Source organism: Bos indicus, chromosome 11 (assembly GCF_029378745.1).
Source record: "Bos indicus isolate NIAB-ARS_2022 breed Sahiwal x Tharparkar chromosome 11, NIAB-ARS_B.indTharparkar_mat_pri_1.0, whole genome shotgun sequence".
Lineage (NCBI taxonomy): Eukaryota > Metazoa > Chordata > Mammalia > Artiodactyla > Bovidae > Bos > Bos indicus.
In genome coordinates this window covers 14267265-14289199 of record NC_091770.1, presented here as the reverse complement: position 1 = coordinate 14289199, position 21935 = coordinate 14267265, and the positions used below count along the sequence as shown (strand labels likewise).

The following is a 21935-nucleotide window of genomic DNA, read 5'->3' as shown; positions in this document are numbered from 1 at the left end:
AATGCCAGTGGAGATCAAGACATTTCTACAAGAATGGATAAACACAAGGTCCTACTGTATAGCACAAGGAACTATTGATATAAGCAATATGGTGTGATAAACCATAATGGAAAAAATATAAAAAAGAATATATATGTGTATAACTGAGTCACTTTGTGGTACAGCAGAAATTAACACAACACTATAAATCAACTATACTTCAATAAAATGATAAATTAAAAGGAAAGCTCTTTCTACAAATAAGCATTGCTTTGAGGGGAAGGTCACCACTACATGATCTCCCCCACTAAGCCACTAGGACATCACTAACTTCTGAAATTGTCATCTTTCATTTTGACCCTTTGAGTTAGGGTATTGAAGATTCCTTAAAATGCAGTTGTGTTTAAAGTTGTTGTTCTATTGCTCAGTCGCTCAATTGTGTCTGACTCTTTGTGACCCCATGGACCGCAGCACACCAGGCTTCCCTGTCCTTTACCATCTCCTGGAGCTTGCTGAAACTTATATCCAATGAGTTGGTGATGCCATCCAACCATCTCATCCTCTGTTGTCCCCTTCTCCTCCTGCCTTCAGTCTTTCCCAGCATCAGGTCTTTTCTAATGAGTCAGCTCTTCACATCAGGTGGCCAAAGTATTGAAGCTTCAACTTCAGCATCAGTCCTTCCAATTAAAAGCAGAGATTTTTGACATTTGGTTGAAATCTATCATATTGCTATTTGTCTCGCTGTTATTTGTTCATATTTTCCCTCTATCTTCCGTCTTTTGAAATGAGTGTTATTTTATTCCATTTTATATCACCATTTACTTTCAAGTGATATTATACCACTTCATGTATAGGAATATGAAATAATATACTTCCATTTCTCCCCTGTTGACCTTTATGCTATTGTGTTTGTTTTACTCCTATACATGCCATAAGAAGCTTCAACATATTGCTGTTATTTTTGTTTAAACAGTCAATTATCTTTTAAAGGGATTTAAATGATAAAATCATGTATTTGCCATTTCTGATGTTCTTTACTTTTGAACGTTGATCTATATTTCTATCTTATTTTTTATTTTGCCTGAAGAATTTAATTTTTTAGGACAGTTTTTTTCATATTTTGAATATCTGAAAATGTCTTTATATCTCCTTTGTTTCTGAAGGTATGTAATTCTAGATATAACATTTTAGATTGCAGCTATTTACTTTCAGTACTTTAAATATGTCGCTCCACTGTTATCTTGCTTACATCATTTCCAAAAAGAAACCTGTCTTTTTCCATATCTTTTTCCTCTTTTATGAAACTGTCTTACAAATCACTGATGCTTTTATCATTTTTTAAGATTTTTTTTCAGTGTGTTTCTTTTGGATAGTTTCTGTTGCTGTGTCTTCAAGTTTACAGTCTTTTATTCTGTGATATCTTATGTATTATTAATCCTGTTTCCAATCTCAGACATTACAGTTTCCATGTCTAGAAATTCGATTTTGGCCCTTTTTGCTATTTTCTATGTCTCTACTTAATTTTACATACATATGAAATACAATTATAATAGCTGCTTTAATGTTATTGTCGGGTAATTCTAACATCTGTGTTTTCCTGCTTCTTTGCATTTCTGGTAATCTGGACAGAGGAACTTGGTGCCTGGGGTCAGAAAGATCCAAACATGACTGAGCAACTAAGTAAGCTCGGCACATTGGAACTTGCTGGCTATTGCATATTTTTGTATTCCTATAAATATTCTTGAGCTTGGTTCTGGGTTGCAGTTAAGTTACTTGGAAGTAATTTGGCCCTTTCAGATCTTGATCTGATTTTCTAGGTACTTCTAGAAGAGTGCTAGTGCAAGGGCTAATTAATTCTCTCCTCTGATCCAAGGCCTTTTTGAGTACTCTACCCAGAGTCCCATGTATTACAAGTTTTTCATTCTGGCTGGTGGTAATGGGCTCTATTCCTGGACCATTGTGAATGACATCAGAATCCCTATAAACCTGGGCTACGGTATAAAGTCAAACAGCTAGAATTAGAAAACCACAGTTTTGTTTTTGCAAACAATGAGAAATAAAGGATACAAAATTGTAGCGTAGAGAAATGATGTATTTGTGTCCAACAGTGAACATGTCTTGTCCTTAGCTTAACTTAGTAAGCTTGCTCAACTTTGTACTTCGAGATGAAAACCACCCAATGTCACAATTTACAATTTGTTATTTTGGTCATGTTCATTTATCATGAGTGGCTGAGCAGGTGTGTTTACACAATGCCAAAACACACACCAAACCTGTCAACTTAAAAAGAAGAGATAAACTAGTTATTCAAATTAACTGATTAGCAGGTCAAGAGATCCATTTGCGTCTATTAGTATACTAAAATCTTGATCTTAGGAACAAACAAACATATAAATGAATAGGGTCAGTGGTCTGTAGCCTGTGTCTTTTAGGAGGTTGAACCTCAATGATGATTACTCTTTCTATCACTCAGAAGAACCCTCAGTTTCTTAAAACTTTGGTAATTAATTGGCTATTCAGACTGAACTTCTATTTTGATGTAGAGGCAGAAAGAAAGAGGAAAATTGAATGAATGAGCAATTCCAAGTTCTCTCAATACTACCAGGACAAAAATATTAAGAGACAATATAAACAGGAAACTTAAAAATGGTATACTGTTTCTTCATGAGCTGGTCATCTCAACATTTTTCATAATTTTAATATATCTATTGGATCATGACCATCAGATAATTCACACCAGATGACATTTGCAAGGGGTTGACAATGGGGCCTATCTGTTCTGGAATTTTTCCCATGGTACAACCCTTATGAAAAATGATCAACCATTCTACCGCAGGGGGAAAAAAGTAGTTTTATTGAATTGAGCCCCTTAAAAAATACTAGATTTTGCAGTCTAATTTCTCTGTGTGTACATTTGGAGAAACCAAAACATCTGGTCACTGCCAATTTGAAAAGTTTGTTAAATTTGCTATTGGAGGTTATGAAGTCAGTGGTTTTTAACCCTGGCTACACATTGGAGTCATCTGGGGGCGACTCTTAAGTGCTGCCAAGGCTCCCAATCCTATGCCCTTGATTCTGTTATTTATCTTCAGTGTGCCTCTTTACCTTTAGCATTGGGTGATTTGAATATGCAACCAGAGGTGACAGCCTCCAATGTAGACAAATTCCCGTGAAACTGGCATTTTTTTTCATACAGTGAATGCAATAGAGCAAAGTGCTCGAGAACATAAACTCTGGAAATAGTTCCATCTGGACTTGGATCTCAACTGTGATATATCATAGCTGTACCAACTGGGGCTAGTTTAATCTCACCGTGCCTTAGTTTCCTCATCTGCACAATGAGGATAATTACAACACTACCTATCTCCTAGGGTTGCTGTAAAGATTAAATGAGTTAATATGTGCAAAGTACTTAGAACAGTACCTGGAGCATAGTAAGCACTGTATAAATATTAGTTGTATGTGGTTCTTTGCTGGCAGTTCCCTTACAGGAAGTCTGAACTGAAATTAACTTCAGTGACCTAATATTACTCTAACAAGGTCACTAGTTCCCTGTAGTTGCTATAATAAATTACCACAAACTGGCTGCCTTAAAACAACAGAAATTTTTTCTGTCATCACTCTGGAGGCCAGAAGTCTGAAATTTTTTTCTCCTGTCCTTTTGGAGGCCAGAAGGCATCAGCTGGGTTCCCTGTGGAATCTCTAAAGGGACATCCTTCCTTGCCTTGTTCAGCTTCAGCAGCTGCCTACATTTCTTGAGTTATCTATGTTCTGTCTTCACAGTGCCTTTTTCTCTGGGTATCTTTCTTCTCTTTTTCTGCTCCTTGTGTAAGGATATGTATGATGGCATTTAGCATCTATTCAGATTATCCAGGATAGCTTCATCTTCTCAAGATCCTTAATTTAATCTCATCGTTTGCCATATAAGATTATTCACTCTTTTGCTATAATGAAGTAATAGTCACAAGTTCTGGGGATTAGGGCATAAACATATTTTGGGGGCCAGCCTTCAAACCACAGCACAAGGTCCATAATTAAACATAAGCTTGGATGGAATGCACCATGGGCTCATTCTGTATTTAGTCACTTTTGCACTTGACCTGTACTTCCCACTCTCTAAGATGTCCAAAACCATTACTCACATTGACAGGTGTCATCTGAGTCTATAGACAAGTGACTGTTCATCATTTCTTGGGAAGCACTTGGGGAAGTAGGCCAAGGGCTCAGAGGACTGGTTGGCCTATGCTCTTTGGCATTCAGAAAGGCTCCTACAAGGAAAGGCCTCTTGGTGAGTTCTGCTCCAAGAAAATAATTTTGGGGAAACTCTGTTTTATGATCAAATGCAACTCAAAACCTTCACCAATTCTGGTTTTAAATCTGGAAAAGTTTGATGCTCGTTTTACAAGAGAACAGTGTGGTGTTGCATTAATCAGGCTCCTTCAGTTTCAAGTGACAGGAAATTCAAGTAGGTTTAAGTAAAATCTGAATTAGTTACCTTTCATGACTGGAAAATTCTAACTTCAGGTCCAGATTGATTTAGTGGTTCCAAAGATACCATCAAGATCTGGTTTCTCTCTGTAGCTGTTGGCTCTACTTCTTTTACTGGCTCTGTTTTCAGAAAGGCTGTCATTTGGTGGTAGCAAGACAACTGTAGCACCTAAGAGTGTATATCCTCCATGGGGTCGCAAAGAGTTGGCCATGACTGAGCAACTCGGATCCAGGGCATATGGAAAAGAAGAGTTTTAGAAAAATCATAAGCAAAACCTTTTTGGAGTTTATATGCCCATCTCTGAAATAGCCAGTGTAATAGGGTTATCCTTGTTCTGATTGGCTGAGAATGGACCTTTTCACAGAGTAAGATGGGAAGGAAGTGGGTCCCTGGTGGAGAACCAGGGTAGTTACCTAAGGAGGAAGAATGAATGTTGGGTGGCAGATGCAACAAATGACTACCAGAGATGCAACAAGATCCTTGGACTAAAATGACTGAAAAACCAAACAAGGATTCTTTTGAAGGGCATGTGGAATTTTTTTCCAATTGGATATTTTGATCTTAATTTTCCTTTCCAGTTAGAAATGAGTGAGTTGTTTTGAAGCAGAAGACCCTCTTTTAAATCTCATCTCTGCTGTTCCTTTGTAACTGTGTGGCCTTAGGGAAACTACCACACCTCTGTGAACTTCGTATTCTTCACTGGCCTAGCAGTAGTAACACACACACACACACACACACACACACACACATGCACACTCAGAATAAATGCCTTCTTCTCAGGACATCAGGGTGCATTAACAGAATAAGCCTACCTGAACACAATCTGATTAGTATCAAAAAAACATCTGCCCCAGTAATTCTTTCTGTGGCCTTGAAATATGTCTGAAATCCTACCATTCAAGTATTTTCTTTGGTTTAAAGCAGCGTATCTCCAGAGAGCTAGGTAAAGAATTCCAAGCAATTTTGAAAAGTTCCAAGGAAAGGTAACAGGAAATCTTGTGTCACTGACTGCTCTTTATCTGCCATATTAGAGCAGATGAGCCAGAGAAAGCCACCTGTGAGATGATTTTTGTTACCACTTGCAAGGCAATCATTAAGACCTTGAGAAATATGCTTTCTCTGTCCTTCCACATCTATTTTAGGATTCTTGTCTCACTGTTTCTCCTTTCACTCAGGCAGGGCCTTCATGTTCTCTAGGGATACCCAATGCCATAGGGAACCTCCACATTGAAAAGCTCTATCTAGAATTCTCCTTCCCCCAAGTGTCTCAGGTTGTGAAATGACCTCTCTTCTCCATAATTACAATTCTCATTTTCACACTGGAGCTGATGTGAGGTAGGGTGAGTGGCATCTGATTACTATTTGTTAAAGTGTTTATGCAAAGCATGAATGAGGGACAGGCTCAACTTTCTTTCGGGGACAATATTGATATTTCATCTTCTATTTTGGTATAAGAGTTCTTGAGAAGGATACTTGGGTCTTTTTCCTAGTCACCTAGAATCAGTTGCAAATGTACTCATGCTGCTAAGTCGCTTCAGTCATGTCTGACTCTGTGCGACCCATAGACGGAAGCCCACCAGGCGCCCTGCCCCTGGGATTCTCCAGGCAAGAACACTGGAGTGGGTTGCCATTTCCTTCTCCAATGCATGAAAGTGGAAAGTGAAAGTGCAGTCGCTCAGTCGTGTCCGACTCTTAGCGACCCCATGGACTACAGCCTACCAGGCTCTTCCATCCATGGGATTTTCCAGGCAAGAGTACTGGAGTGGGGTGCCATTGCCTTCTCCAAATGTACTCATAACAGGTGCTAACTCCCACTTCTGAGAGATTATTGCCCATAGGTTTTAGGTGTCATTTAGAAGAAAATAGGAAGTAGAGCACCCTGAGAGAGTGGGACAAAAGAATGGGAGGTGTCAAGAAAAGAACTGGAAAGAAAAGATTTGAGACTGGGGAATTTGCAGGAAAAATAAATCTTTTGGGATATGGCCATGTATGTCTGTGTCATGCGTGTCTGGAATCCTGAGAATGGAGGAGAAAAGGGGAAGCAGCAGGAGAGGGACCCACAGGGGATATGCTATGAGCAGACAAAGACTAGGGCTCAAAGATCATTTTTACATTGGTCTTAGGCTGGCCCTTGGCTTTATACAGAGACACTCTAATGATATATTTCCTTGGTTTGGAAAGAAACACTTAGCCATTAAGTTCTAATATGTGCCAGTTACATTAATCGTACTGTTTCTTTCAACAACCTTCTGAGGCTGGTTGTTATTAGCCTCCTTTTATAAATGGGAAACTGAGGTTCAGAGGAGTTAAGTTGCCAAGATCATTGTGGTAGTTAAAAAAATATATCTCTAAATTTTTTTGATGTGACTTCCTTGAAAAGTTGGTACCAAAGAGATGGTTAAGCAAGAGTTCTTTATGTATTCTAAATTCTAGTTCTTTGTAGGATATGTGGTTTGCAGATATTTCCCCCAATTGTGTAATTTGTCTTTTCATTCTCTTAACAGGGTCTTATGAAAACCAAAACTTCAAAACTTTTTGGTGAAGTCCAGTTTATGAATTTTTACTTTTATGGATAATTCTTTGGGATGTTCTATAGAGACAATCGATGGACATGAGTTTGAGTGAACTCTGGGAGTTGGTGATGGACAGGGAGGCCTGGCGTGCTGCGATTCATGGGGCTGCAAAGAGTCAGACACGAATGAGCAACTGAACTGAACTGAACTGATAGAGACAATCATGTCATTTTCAAACAAGAACAATTTTATTTCTTCCCTTCTGATCTGTATGGTTTTTTTTTTCTTGCCTTATTGCTCTGATTAGAATTTCCAGCACTTTATTAAATGGGAGTAGAGAGATAAGACATCTTGTCTTCTTTATGATCGCAGAGGGAAAACATTTAGTCATTGATCATTAAGTATAATGTTAGCTGTAGATGAACTTTATCAAGTTCAGAAAGTTTCCCTTTATTCCTATTTCTCAGTGTTTTTATCATTAATGAGGGTTGAATTTCATCAACTTTTTTTTACAATGATTGATATGATCATAATATTCCTTTTATTTTTCTGTTAAAAAGTTGAATTGCATTGATTGATTTTGAATATTGAACCAGTCTTGCATCCCTGGAATAAATCTTACTTGCTTGATCATGTTGTATAATTATTTTTATATATTGTTGAATTCTATTTCTTAATAGTTTGTTAAAAATTTTCGTGTCTGTAATCATGGGTTTTAGTAGCTTGTAATACTTTTTTCTTTGTACTGTGTTTGTCTGGTTTTTGTGTTAGAGTAACATTAGCCTTATAAAGTGAGAAGATTGAGCAGAATTATCATTAAATTATTTTTAAATGTTTGGTAGAATTCTCTAGTGAAACCATCTGGACCTGGATTGTTTTTTTTTTTTGAGGAGTTTTAAAGTTATGAATTAAATTTCCTTAATAGCTATAAGGCTAGTCAAATGGTCTGTTTCATTAGGGCAAGTTATGATAGCTTGTGTCTGTCAAGGATTTAATCCATTTCATCTAAACTGTCGAATTTATGCATGTATCATGGCTTTCCTGATAGCTCAGTTGGTAAATAATCTGCCTGCAATGCAGGAGACCTTGGTTTGATTCCTGGATCAGGAAGATCCGCTGGAGAAGGAATAGGCTACCCACTCCAGTATTCTTGGGCTTCCCCTGTGCTCAGCTGGTGAAGAATCAGCCTGTAATGTGGAAGACCTGGCTTCAGTCCCTGGGTTAGGAAGATCCCCTGGAGAAGGGAAAGGCTGCCTGCTCCAGTATTCTGGCCTGGAGAATTGCATGGACTGAATAGTCTATGGGGTTGCAAAGAGTCAGACAAGACTGAGGAGCTTTCACTTTCACATAGTTATTCATAGTATTTCATTAATATCCTTTTGATGTTTGCAGGTTCTGTTTCTTTCCTGATTATGTTTCTTTTCTCTTTATTAGTCTCATTAAAGGTAAATTTTATTCATATTTTCAAAGAATTCATTTTATTGCTGTTTTAATATTTTGAATTTTATTGATTTTTTGCTCTTATCTTTATTATTACCTTCCTTGGGATTTATCATGCTCTTTTTTTCTAGGATTTTAAAGTAGGGGTTTTGAGACCTTTCCTATTTTCCATTGTATGTATTTAGTACTACAAAATTTTCTGTGAGCACTGGTGAGATGTGGCCAGATTCTGGAAATATTTTGAGGTAGAGTTAATAGGATTTGCTAAAAGATTCTATGTAGATTATGAGAGAGAAAAAGAGAGAGAGAAGGGGAAGAAGTCAATGATGATTCAGTGCCTTCAGTCCAAGCAAGTGGAAGAATGAACTGAGATGGGGCAGTTTCAGGGGTGTGCAGGTTTTGGGATGAGTGGGGAATCAGGGGTTTGGGTGTATTAAATTTATGAAATCTTTTCAACTAAATGTCTAGTAGGGAGTTGGCTATATGAATCTGAGTTTAAGGACTGCAGACATCCAGCCTGGAGGCATACATTTGGGAATTGTCATGTTATAGATGATAATATTAATCAAAGGTATGAGTCTAGATGTGATCATATCTGCTACTACTGCTACTGCTAAGTCACTTCAGTCGTGTCTGACTCTGTGTGACCCCATAGACAGCAGCCCACCAGGCTCCCTTGTCCCTGGGATTCTCCAGGCAAGAACACTGGAGTGGGTTGCCATTTCCTTCTCCAATGCATGAAAGTGAAAAGTGAAAGTGAAGTCGCTCAGTCGAGTCCGACCCTCAGCGACCCCATGGACTGCAGCCTTCCAGGCTCCTCCATCCATGGGATTTTCCAGGCAAGAGTACTGGAGTGGGGTGCCATTGCCTTCTCCAGTGATCATATCTACAGGGCTATAAATAAAGACAGAAAGAGTCCTTAGCCCTGGGCCACTCCACTAATTAAAAGACAAGGGACTGAAGAGAAACCAGCAAAAGAAAATGAAGAGAAGTCAGTGAGGTAGGAGAAGAATCCAGAGAAAGTGGTGTGCTGGAAGCTGAATGAAGACAGTGTTTCCAGAAGGATAGAGTGATCAACTTGTCAAATAAAACAGCTGAAAATTGGCTCTTAGAATTGAAAATATGGAGGTCTCTGGAGGTCTCACCAAGATCAGTTTCTGTTGGGGAGAGGAAGGACAAAAGGAGGAACAGACATAGAGATGGCAAGTATAGACAACTCTTTTGAGGAGTTTTGCTGTAAAAGAAAGCAGGAAAATGGGGTAGTGGATAAAGGGGGAGATGGAGTTGAGGATGGAGTTATTGCTGTACATAACAGTACATATATACATGGAAGCCTTGTATTTTATATATAGAATTTGAATTCATTTTGATTGACAATGAAATCTAAAATTTCATAAGTGAAAAGTCTTCAATAGGCTTGATAATCTCAGCAATAGCACTTATGTTTGAAGAAGACTTAGTTAAATATGAGATGGTCTATGCAAGATGTATAATTTTAAAGTTTTTTCTTTAGTTTAATTTGAATGTGCAGTTGCAGTTAACCCTTTCCAATAAGCATCCCCCCAAATGAATATTTGCTTAGCAGTGATAGAAAACTTTATATTTACATAGTGCTTATCAGACTGGTTCAGAACAAACACAGAGGAATGAACATTTACAATAAAAAGTGTAGGAGGGAATTAAAGTGAAGAGGTTCCAAACCCCAGGGAAACTGAGTCTCAGGTCATGCCAGGATCTGAAGGTAAAACTCCCCTGCAAACCTCCACAGCACTAATGCTCAGCCTCCTGGGTGTTCTCTCCTCCTCTCTTCGTTGTTCTTAGCACATTCTGCACTGAAACTCTCATTTTAGACTGCTCCCAGCTTTCCAAGAGCAAAGTTTTTCCAATCAGAATGATTTGATTTGTTCTCCAGGACTCCTGGCTTTCCAGAGCTTTTTGCCCGTGCGGCTAGGCTGCATTTACCAGTCACTGTTGCAGCTGGGTGGTGCCAAAGGAATGAAAGTGGGATTAATATATGCTACTTCTAGTCTGCAGCCTGGCCCTTAAGAAAACCTTTACACAATTCTCCATGCTGTTTCTGTCTGCTGGCCAGAGGAAGAAGATGCCTTGAAAGAGCCTGGGTCCTCAATGATTATGGAGCAGAGTATTGTGAAGAGCACTGTGCTATGACACAAGCAAGGAATGAGCTTTTAATATGCGGAACCTCTTGGGAGTTGTTTCTTATAGTAGTGAGCCTGTCCTGAGTAATCTGTGCTCCTGTGGATGAAATGTGATTGAGTATTGACTTTTTGTTTAGATTCTTAGAAAGTTCAGACGGGGTCATACGTGGTTTAAAGAGTGGATGCATGGTTTAACTTGGAAAATGGCTGTGTGCACTATGTCCTGGGTTTTCAAAAGGCAAGGACTTTGCCTTTGGGCCTGTTTTGGGGGTATTGATGGCACTTACAGTGCCACATTGGGAGGCCAACAACTTTTTCTTTTAATAGCCTTTAGAACCACTATACATACACATGTATCATTATAGTTTTGATGAAGTCCAATACATCTATTTTTTTCCTTCTTGGCTTTTGAAGGATCATTTTCCCTGGTAAAAAATTGTTTGACAGTTGTTTTTTTTTGTCAGACTACTGAATATTTCTTTCCATTGCCTGCTTGCCTTCATGATTATCCTATTGAATGCGATGAGTTTCTTCTCTATTGCTGTTTTCAAGATTCTCTCTTTGGCTTTCATCAGTTTAACCATGATATACATAAACTTTGGTATCTGTAAGTCTATCCATGTGGCATTCACTGAACTTGGATGTGTTGATTAGTGTTTGTCATCAAATTTAAAAGTTTTTGGACATTACTTCTTCAAATATTCTTTCTGCCCCTTTGTCATTGTTCTCTCTGTGTCCTACAGATTTCTGAACCTCTGTTTATTTTTCTCTATTCCTCAAACTGGAATAATTCAATTAAACTGTCTTCAACTTCATTGATTCTTTCTTCTGCCTGCTCAAGTCTACTGCTAAGTCCCTCTAGTGAATTTTTCATTTCCGTTGTTATACTTTTCAACTTCAGATTTTTATTTGGTTCCATTTTATAATTTCTAACTCTATTGGTATTCTCTATTTGATAGTCTCTCATTCTTATAAATTCATTTAAGTCTTTAGACATGGTTTCTTTTAGCTCTTTGAACATATTTAAAATAATTAATTTAAAAATTTTGCCTAGTAAATCCAGTGTCTGGTCTTCTCAGAGACAATGTTAGTTGGTTGCATTTTCCCCAATGAATGGCTCATAGTTTCTTGTTTCTTTGAATGTTCTGTAGTTTATTGTTGAAAACTATAATACTATGTAACTACTCTGGTAATCAAATTCTCTCTGCCTCCTAAGGTTTTTTGTTGTTACTGTTTGCCTAGTAGCTTTTCTGAACTTATTCTTTGAAGCCTTTGTCCTCCTTGATGTGGCTGAAGTCACTACTTGGTTTTCTTAGTGACTAGTTAATGATTTTCTAAAATACCTGAAACCAAAGTCTCCCAGTCTTTGCCAAGATCCTCTGTGTGCATCTTAGAGAAGTCCTTTAACAACCACCCATGTAGTTTACAATTCTGCTTTGGCTTCACTTACTACTTGCTCAGGCCTCAAAGTCAATCAGAAGTGAGAGCTTAGGAAATTTTCAGGTCTTTTAAAAAATATTTATTTATTTATCCACGGCTATGCGGGGTCTTCACTCCTGCACGTGGGCCCTCTCGAGTTGCAGGGAGCAAGGGTTACTTGCAGTGGCTTCTCTTGTTGCAGAGCATGGGCTCAGTAGTTGTAGGCTTCATTGCCACGTGGCATGTAGAATCTTCCCTAATCAGGGATCGAACCAGTTTCCTCTGCATTGGCAGTTGGATTCTCAACCACTGAACCATCAGGGAAACCTCAAGTCTTCTTTTAAGCATATGCATGATAATGTATGATATTATGAAAGCTCCTATGGGCATCTCATTTCTCAGTCTTTCTTTTTATGCTTTTTGATTAGTCTAATATTGTCCCATCTGTTATCCACTGCTGCAGGCCACTGTGGTGCTAAAATATTTTAAAAAACACTCCCCAAACCCAGAAACTTTTAGCACTGGGTAAGTCTGAGTGAAGGGGACTAAAAATAAGTCTTTTGAGTGGAATCATCACAAGGGAACCACCAAACAAGTAAGATAATGACTTCTCTTTGGAAGTGAGGCTCTGAAAGACCTCAAGCCCTGTTTTGCTGCCTCCAAACCCAGGAATGGATGCTGTTACTTTTCAAGGCTGTGCAGAGCTGGAAAGGGGAAGATGGGATTAAGGTCAGTTAAAAATACCACAAAGCTTGTTATCCTTCCTGAGATTCAATCTTTTTCTTACTCAAATGCTCCCTGTGTTGCTGCAAGCCTTGGTTGGTACCCAGAGCTCTTGAACAGTGTGGCTGTTAGGGACACTGATCCTCCAAGCAATTGAAAATCCATGCATAACTCATAGGCAGTCCTCCATGTCCACGGTTCCCCAGTACATGCCCTTCCTCCTTATCTGAGGTACTGCATCCATGAATTCAACCAACTTTACATAGTGTGGTACTGTAGTATTTCTAGTGAAAAAAATTTGTAGGTGAGTTGACCCAGGCAGTTCCCACCCCCATTGTTCAAAGGTCAACAGTATTTCTAACATTTGGGAGTGTGTGTTTAACAAGTTGGTTTTAAAGTTCACATGAAGAATGAACAATGAAGGGCATCTTGAAAATCATTAGGAAGAGTAATGATATAAGAATAGCCCCAGCTAGTATTAAAACATATTTTGTTTTAAAAAAGGTTTATTTATTTATGTATTTGTGGCCGCACTGGGTCTTTGCTGCTGCATACAGGCTTTCTCTACTTGCGGCCAGCAGGGGCTACTCTTCGTTGTGGTGTGTGCCCTTCTCATTGTGGTGGCTTGTCTTGTCATGGAGCATGGGCTCTAGGTGCATGGGCTTCAGTAATTGTGGCACACAGGCTTAGTTGCTCTTTGGCATGTGTGGGATCTTCTCAGACCAAGGATTGAACCTGTGTCCCCTGAATTGATGGGCTTTCCTGGTGCCTCAGATGGTAAAGAATCTGCCTGCAATGCAGAAGACCCAGGTTCCATCCTTGAGTTGGGAAGATCTGCTGGAGAAGGGAATGGCTACCGACTCCAGTGTTCTTGCCTGGAGAATTCCATGGACAGAGGAGCCTGGTGGGCTACTGTCCATATTGTCCGTGGGATCACAAAGAGTTGGACTTGATGGAGGAACTAACACTTTGACTTTCACTTTCCCCTGCATTGGCAGGTGGATTCTTAACCACAAAACCACAAGGCAAGTCCAAGACAAATTTTAAAAGTACAATTATTAAAAGTGTAGTACTGCTGCTGCTGCTGCTGCTGCTGCTAAGTCGCTTCAGTCGTGTCCGACTCTGTGCGACCCCATAGATGGCAGCCCACCAGGCTCCCCCGTCCCTGGGATTCTCCAGGCAAGAACACTGGAGTGGGTTGCCATTTCCTTCTCCAATGCATGAAAGTGAAAAGTGAAAGTGAAGTCACTCAGTGGTGTCCAACCCTCAGCAACCCCATGGACTGCAGCCCACCAGGCTCCTCTGTCCATGGGATTTTCCAGGCAAGAGTACTGGAGTGGGGTGCCATTGCCTTCTCCGAGTGTAGTACTGGCTATAGATAAATCAATGGAACAGAAACATGAGTCTAGAAGAGGGACCAATGTGTATGATAAATTCATGTATAGTACCAATGGCAGTATGTGTCCATGAGAAAGAGATATTTAGTATATTTACTAGCATTAGGAAAAAAGTTAACATTGTACAGGAGGTGGTGACCAAAATCATCTCAAAGGAAAAGAAATGCAAGAAGGCAAAATTGTAGTCTGATGAAGCCTCACAAATACCTGAGAAAAGAAGAGAAGTGAAAGGAAAAGGAGAAAGGGAAAGATATACCCAACTGGATGCAGTGTTCCAGAAAAGAGCAAGGAGAGAAAAGAAAGCCTTCTTAAGTGAACAAAGCAAATAAATAGAGCAAAACAATAGAATGGGAAAGACCAGAGATCCCTTCAAGAAAACTAGAGACCAAGGGAATATTTCATGCAAAGATGGGCTCAATACAGGACAGAAATGGTATGGACCTGACAGAAGCAGAAGATATTAAGAAAAGGTGGTAAGAATACACAGAAGAATAGTATGAAAAAGGTCTTAATGACCCAAGTAACCATGACGTCATGGTCACTCACTTAGAGCCAGACATCCTGGAATGTGAAGTCAAGTGGGCCTTAGAAAGCATCACTACGAACAAAGCTAGTGGAGGTGATGGAATTCCAGTTGAGCTATTTCAAAGCCTAAAAGATGATTCTCTTAAAGTGCTGCACTCAATATGCCAAAAAATTTGGAAAACTCAGCAGTGGCCACAGGACTGGAAGAGGTTGGTTTTCATTCCAATCTCAAAGAAAGACAATGCCAAAGAATGTTCAAACTACCACACAATTGTACTCATTTCACATGCTAGCAAAGTAATGCTCAAAATTCTTCAAGCCAGGCTTCAACAGTATGTGAATTGAGAACTTCCAGATGTTTAAGCTGGATTTAGAAAAGTCAGAGGAACCAGAGATCAAATTGCCAACATCTGTGGGGTCATAGAGAAATCAAGAGAATTTCAGAAAACATCTATTTCTGCTTTATTGACTACACTAAAGCCTTTTACTGTGTGGATCACAACAAACTGTGGAAAATTCTTCAAGAGATGGGAACACCAGACCACCTTACCTGACTCCTGAGAAATCTGTATGCAGGTCAAGAAGCAACAGTTAGAACTGGACATAGAACAATGGACTGATTCCAAATTGGGAAAGGAGTAGTCATCAAGTCTGTATATTGTCACCCTGTTTATTAAACTTCTATGTAGAGTACAGCATGTGAAATGCCAGGCTAGATGAATCACAAGTTGGAATCAAGATTACCAGGAGAAATACCAGTAACCTCAGATATGCAGATGATATTACCCTAATGGCAGGAAGCAAAGAGGAACTAAAGAGCCTCTTGATGAAGATAGAAGAGGAGAGTGAAAAAGCTGAATTAAAACTCAGCATTCAGAAAACTAAGATCATGGCATCCAGTCCCATCAGTTCAGTTCAATTCAGTTCAGTCGCTCAGTAGTGTCTGACTCTTTGTGACCCCATGCACTGCAGCATGCCAGGCCACCCTGTCCATCACCAACTCCCAGAGTTCACTCAAACTCATGTCCATTGAGTCGGTGATGCCATCCAACCATCTCATCCTCTGTAATCTCCTTCTCCTCCTGCCCTCAATCTTTCCCAGCATCAGGGTCTTTTCCAGTGAGTCAGCTCTTCACATCAGGTGGCCAAAATGTTGGCGTTTCAGCTTCAGCATCAGTCCTTCCAGTGAACACTCAGGACTGATTTCCTTTAGGATGGACTGGTTGGATCTCCTTGTAGTCCAAAGGACTCTCAAGAGTCTTCTCCAACACCACAATTCAAAATCATCAATTCTTTGGTGCTCAGCTTTCTTTATAATCCAACTCTCACATTCATACACGACTACTGGAAAAACGATAGCTTTGACTAAAGCGACTTTTGTTGGCAAAGTAATGTCTGCTTTTTAATATGCTGTCTAGGTTGGTCATAACTTTCCTTCCAAGGAGTAAGCGTCTTTTAATTTCATGGCAGCAGTCACCATCTACAGTGATTTTGGAGCCCAGAAAAATAAAGTCTGACACTGTTTCCCCAGTGATGGGACATCACTTCATGGCAGATAGATGGGGAAAATGGGAACAGAGGCAGAATATATTTTCTTAAGCTCCAAAATCACAGCAAACAGTGACTGCAGCCATGAAATTAAAAGATGCTTGTTCCTTGGAAGAAAAGTTATGACAAACCTTGACAGCATAATAAAAAGAAGAGATATCACCTTGCTGATAAAAGTCCATAATAGTCAAAGCTACGGTTTTTCCAGTAGTCATGTTCGGATGTGCGTGCTGGGTCATAAAGAAAGCTGAGCACTAAAGAATTGATGCTTTTGAACTGTTGTGCTGGAGAAGACTCCTGAAAGTCCCTTGGACAAGAAGGATATCAAACCAGTCAATCCTAAAGGAAATCAACCCTGAATATTCATTGGAAGGACTAATGCTGAAGCTGAAACTGCAGTACTTTGGTCACCTGATGCAAAGAATTGACTCACTGGAAAAGACCTTGATGCTAGGAAAGATGGAGAGCGTGAGGAGATGGGGGTGACAGAGGATGAGATGGTTGGATGGTATCATCGACAGAATGGACATGAGTTTTGCAAACTCTGGGAGATAGTGAAGGACAGGCAAGCCTGGTGTGCTGCAGTCTATCGGGTCACAAAGAGTCAGACACAATTTAGCGACTGAACAACAATAACAACCAATGGCAATGTGTGTCACAACCAATGGCAACGTGTGTCAGTGAGAAAGAGATATTTAGTATATTCACTAGCATTAGAGGAAAAGAATTACATTTGATTCTTATTTAACTTCTTGCAACAAAATAAATTCCAAAGGTTTAAACATAAAATGAAAAATCATTAAAATAATGGGAAAATAATCTTTGAATACATAAAACACTATGCAAGCAACCCACATATGCATCAAAGTAAAATAGATAAGCACATGTGATATATTCACACATGACAATAATATACAACAATGAAAATTAATGAACTATAGCTACACACAATGACATGCTTGAGTCTTAGAAACGTAATGATGTGTTTCCTTTCATATGGAATTAAATGTGAGCAAACTATATTTTTAGGGGTGCATGCAAATGAGGCAAAATTGTAAAGAAGCAAAAGGACATGATTATTACAGGAATCAGGGTGGTGGTTACCTCTTGTGTGATGGTGGTACTGTTAACAGGAAGGACCTATAGGAGGCTTCTGGGGGATGGCCATGTTCCATTTCTTGACTTGGTTAAGTCAAGTCTTGGTTAATGACTTTATGGGTATATATTTGATAGTAATTCATTGATCTATTAATATAGGTTTACAGACTTTCCTGTATGATGGTTATATTGCACCATCAAGGGAGAAAAATAAAAAGCATGATGTAGTTTGATGTTTGCCATTTAGCATTATATCTTGGGCAAATTCTTATTTTGAAGTTATTTTTATTTCTTAATGTCCTCCTGGATTCCCTTATATTCACAGTTCCTAGCATTTAGAGGAATCTCTTATTTATTTTTTTCAAGGGGATCTGCAGCCCACTTTCTGGGGAATGCTATAATACCAGGAGTTAAATCATACTCAGTTCAGTTCAGTTCAGGTCAGATGCTCAGTCGTGTCCAACTCTTCACGACCCCATGAATCGCAGCACGCCAGGCCTCCCTGTCCATCACCAACTCCCAGAGTTCACTCAGACTCACGTCCATCGAGTCAGTGATACCATCCAGCCATCTCATCCTCTGTTGTCCCCTTCTCCTCCTGCCCTCAATCCCTCCCAGCATCAGAGTCTTTTCCAATGAGTCAACTCTTCACATGAGGTGGCCAAAGTTCTGGAGTTTCAGCTTCAGCATCATTCCCTCCAAAGAAATCCCAGGGCTGATCTCCTTCAGAATGGACTGGTTGGATCTCCTTGCAGTCCAAGGGACTCTCAAGAGTCTTCTCCAACACCACAGTTCAAAAACATCAATTCTTCGGCTCTCAGCCTTCTTCACAGTCCAACTCTCACATCCATACATGACCACAGGAAAAACCATAACCTTGACTAGACGGACCTTTGTTGGCAAAGTAATGTCTCTGCTTTTGAATATGCTATCTAGGTTGGTCATAACTTTTCTTCCAAGGAGTAAGCATCTTTTCATTTCATGGCTGCAGTCACCATCTGCAGTGGTTTTGGAACTCCCAAAAATAAAGTCTGACATTGTTTCTACTGTTTCCCCATCTATTTCCCATGAAGTGATGGGACCAGATGCCATGATCTTTGTTTTCTGAATGTTGAGCTTTAAGCCAACTTTTTCAGTCTCCTCTTTCACTTTAATCAAGAGGCTCTTTAGTTCCTCTTCACTTTCTGCCATAAGGGTGGTGTCATCTGCATATCTGAGGTGATTGATATTTCTCCCAGCAATCTTGATTCCAGCTTGTGTTTCTTCCAGTCCAGCGTTTCTCATGATGTACTCTGCATATAAGTTAAATAAGCAGGGTGACAATATACAGCCTTGACGTACTCCTTTTCCTATTTGGAACCAGTCTGTTGTTCCATGTCCAGTTCTAACTTTTGCTTCTTGACCTGCATACAAATTTCTCAAGAGGCAGGTCAGGTGATCTGGTATTCCCATCTCTTTGAGAATTTTCCACAGTTTATTGTGACCCACACACTCAAAGGCTTTGGCATAGTCAATAAAGCAGAAATAGATGTTTTTCTGGAACTTTCTTGCTTTTTCCATGATCCAGCAGATGTTGGCAACTTGATCTCTGATTGCTCTGCCTTTTCTAAAACCAGCTTGAACATCAGGAAGTTCACAGTTCACGTATTGCTGAAGCCTGGCTTGGAGAATTTTGAGCATTACTTTACTAGCACTTGAGATGAGTGCAATTGTGTGGTAGTTTGAGCATTCTTTGGCATTGCCTTTCTTTGGGATTGGAATGAAAACTGACCTTTTCCAGTCCTGTGGCCACTGCTGAGTTTTCCAAATTTGCTGGCATATTGAGTGAACCACTTTCACAGCATCATCTTTCAGGATTTGAAATCGCTCCACTGGAATTCCATCACCTCCACTAGCTTTGTTTGTAGAGATGCTTTCTAAGGCCCACTTGACTTCACATTCCAGGATGTCTGGCTCTAGGTCAGTGATCATACCATCGTGATTATCTGGGTCATGAAGATCTTTTTTGTACAGTTCTTCTGTGTATTCTTGCCACCTCTTCTTAATATCTTCTGCTTCTGTTAGGTCCGTACCATTTCTGTCCTTTATCGAGCCCATCTTTGCAAGAAATGTCCCCTTGGTATCTCTAATTTTCTTGAAGAGATCTCTAGTCTTTACCATTCTGTTGTTTTCCTCTATTTCTTTGCACTGATCACTGAGGAAGTCTTTCTTGTCTCTTCTTGCTATTCTTTGGAACTCTGCATTCAGATGCTTACATCTTTCCTTTTCTCCTTTGCTTTTCACTTCTCTTCTTTTCACAGCTATTTGTAAGGCCTCTCCAGACAGCCATTTTGCTTTTTTTGCATTTCTTTTCCATGGGGATGGTCTTGATCCCTGTCTCCTGTACAATGTCACAAACCTCATTCCGTAGTTCATCAGGCACTCTATCTATCAGATCTAGGCCTTTAAATCTATTTCTCACATCCACTGTATAATCATAAGGGATTTGATTTAGGTCATACCTGAATGGTCTAGTGGTTTTCCCTACTTCAATTTAAGTCTGAATTTGGTAATAAGGAGTTCATGATCTGAGCCACAGTCAGTTCCTGGTCTTGTTTTTGTTGACTGTATAGAGCTTCTCCATCTTTGGCTGCAAAGAATATAATCACTTTCTGGGGAGTGCTATAATACCAGGAGCTAATCATACTAGAAAGACATATGGAAAGACATATGATTGTATGGCTGCTATAAAAATTCCATTGCACTGCTGCATGGGATAAGCCTGGCTCTATCCTCCTCCAATACAATCTGGATTTCACTTCCAGATCTATACAAAGATGGTTTCCAGTCCTGGGTTTACAGGATTGAATTTATTAATTTATAAGGATGAAATTTGCCTTTCAAAGCTGTTGTAATGATGGCTACTATGAATTTTAATGAAACAAGACAAATCATAGCATAGATGATTGCTCTAGAACCAGCTATTACAAGTCCTGGTGGCTTACATGGTAAAGAATCTGCCTGCAGTGTGCAAGACCTGGGTTCCATCCCTAGTTGGGAAGATCCCTTGGAAAAGGGAATGGCAACCAGTCCAGTATTCTTGCCTGGAGAAATCCATGGACTGAGGAGCCTCGTGGGCTACAGTCTATGCGATCACAAAAAGTTGGACACGTCTGAGCTACTAACACACACAGAACTAGATATTAATAATAATGTCTCTCATTGCATACATTTAAGGGAAATGGTTTTTAAAAATGGGTTTAATGCGATTGCCTGTTGTTTGATCTCATTACTTGATATTTTTTTAACAATGGATCCTGACCTTTCTCCCCCGTATACCCCAGGACATTTGTTTATTCACTGCTCACTAGAGGGAGGCCGTTTCCAGTTGTATTCCTTTTCAGAGGCTTTGTCTTCTGCATGGGAAATGGAATCCTCCAAGGCTACTATCTGGTTTACTGTGCTGAATACCCTGCTGAGTGGTACACAGACATACGGTTTAGCCTGGGTAAGTAAACCTGACTGCTTCTAACCCACACCCTAGTTAACGCCTCTTTCTACAGGCTATATCACCATCACCTCTCCCCACCCTATTATAATAAAAACTCAAGGATTCCATTCCCCTTCCCCTACCATGACCATCTCCACACTGGTCTTTTCTCTGTATAGCAGCCAGAGAGATCTTTTAAAAACACTATGGTATTCCCCATCTCAAAATCCTCCAACGCATTTCTGTTACTCTCAAGATAAAATACAAATTCCTTACCACTGCCTGTGAAACCCAATGTTCTTGGTCCTGTCCTGACTTCGCTTCCTATCTCCATCCATCTTGTTTACTGTCCTGTAGCCTCAGTGGCCTTCCTGCTGGACCTGAAATGGTCAGGTTTGTCCTGTCTTAGAGCTGCTGTATAGACTACACCCTCTGTCTGGAATGCTCAACCCCTATATACTCGGGGAGCTGGTCTCTCCTTTTATTTAGGTCTCTGTCAGTTCACATCTCCTCATTGAGACTTCTTGACCATCTATCTAAAATAGTAGAAAACAATGATCTTTGAATATTTTTCATTATCTGCAAAAGGAATTAAAATTTTTTTTTAAATAAAGTAAAGGTTCAACTGTGCATTATTCTTGCTCAAAGGGAAAAAGGCAGAGATTATCCTTAGTCCCTCTCTTTACATTACACATCTTCTCTCCATCAGCTTAGAATAGCTCCCTCTAGTTCTAAAACATGTGCCAACTGAGCTCAGTTCTCCATAACCACACTAACTTCATTCTGGTCTGAACCAGGATGACCTCTTGCCTGGACCGCCACAGTGACCTTTAAGTTAACCTTCCTACTTCAAGTCCTGGCCTTCAGTAGCCCCTTCTTCACACAGCAGTCAGGACGAACATTTGAACACTCAAATAGCCAGAGTATTAGTTGCATGAATACTGGTACATACACACAATGGAATATTCTGAAGCCTCATAAAAACAACCAAAGCAAAACAAAAGCAAAGAATGTCTCTTTTTCATGTGAAGACATCTCTAGAACACATGGTTAAGTAAAAATAAAGTGTGCATAGTGTATACACCATGCTGCTTTTTGTGTAGAAATAGGACACTGTGCATATTTAAAAGTGGAAGAGGAAATATTGGATTGATAAAAAAAAAAGAAACTATTTTT

At 39.6% G+C, this 21935-nt stretch overlaps 1 protein-coding gene across 2 annotated transcripts in view; it reads left to right on the top strand.

Moving 5' to 3' along the window:
- The window catches only part of SRD5A2 (steroid 5 alpha-reductase 2), a 50198-nt gene that overhangs the window by 9590 nt on the left and 18673 nt on the right, over positions 1-21935 (top strand). For both annotated transcript variants that reach the window (XR_011569214.1, XM_019969630.2), the window contains exon 2: positions 20614-20777. Coding sequence is in view for 1 of the 2 variants with exons in the window: in XM_019969630.2 (XP_019825189.2) it covers positions 20614-20777 (164 nt within the window). In the remaining variant the exon portion in view is untranslated. The remainder of the gene's footprint in view (positions 1-20613; positions 20778-21935) is intronic.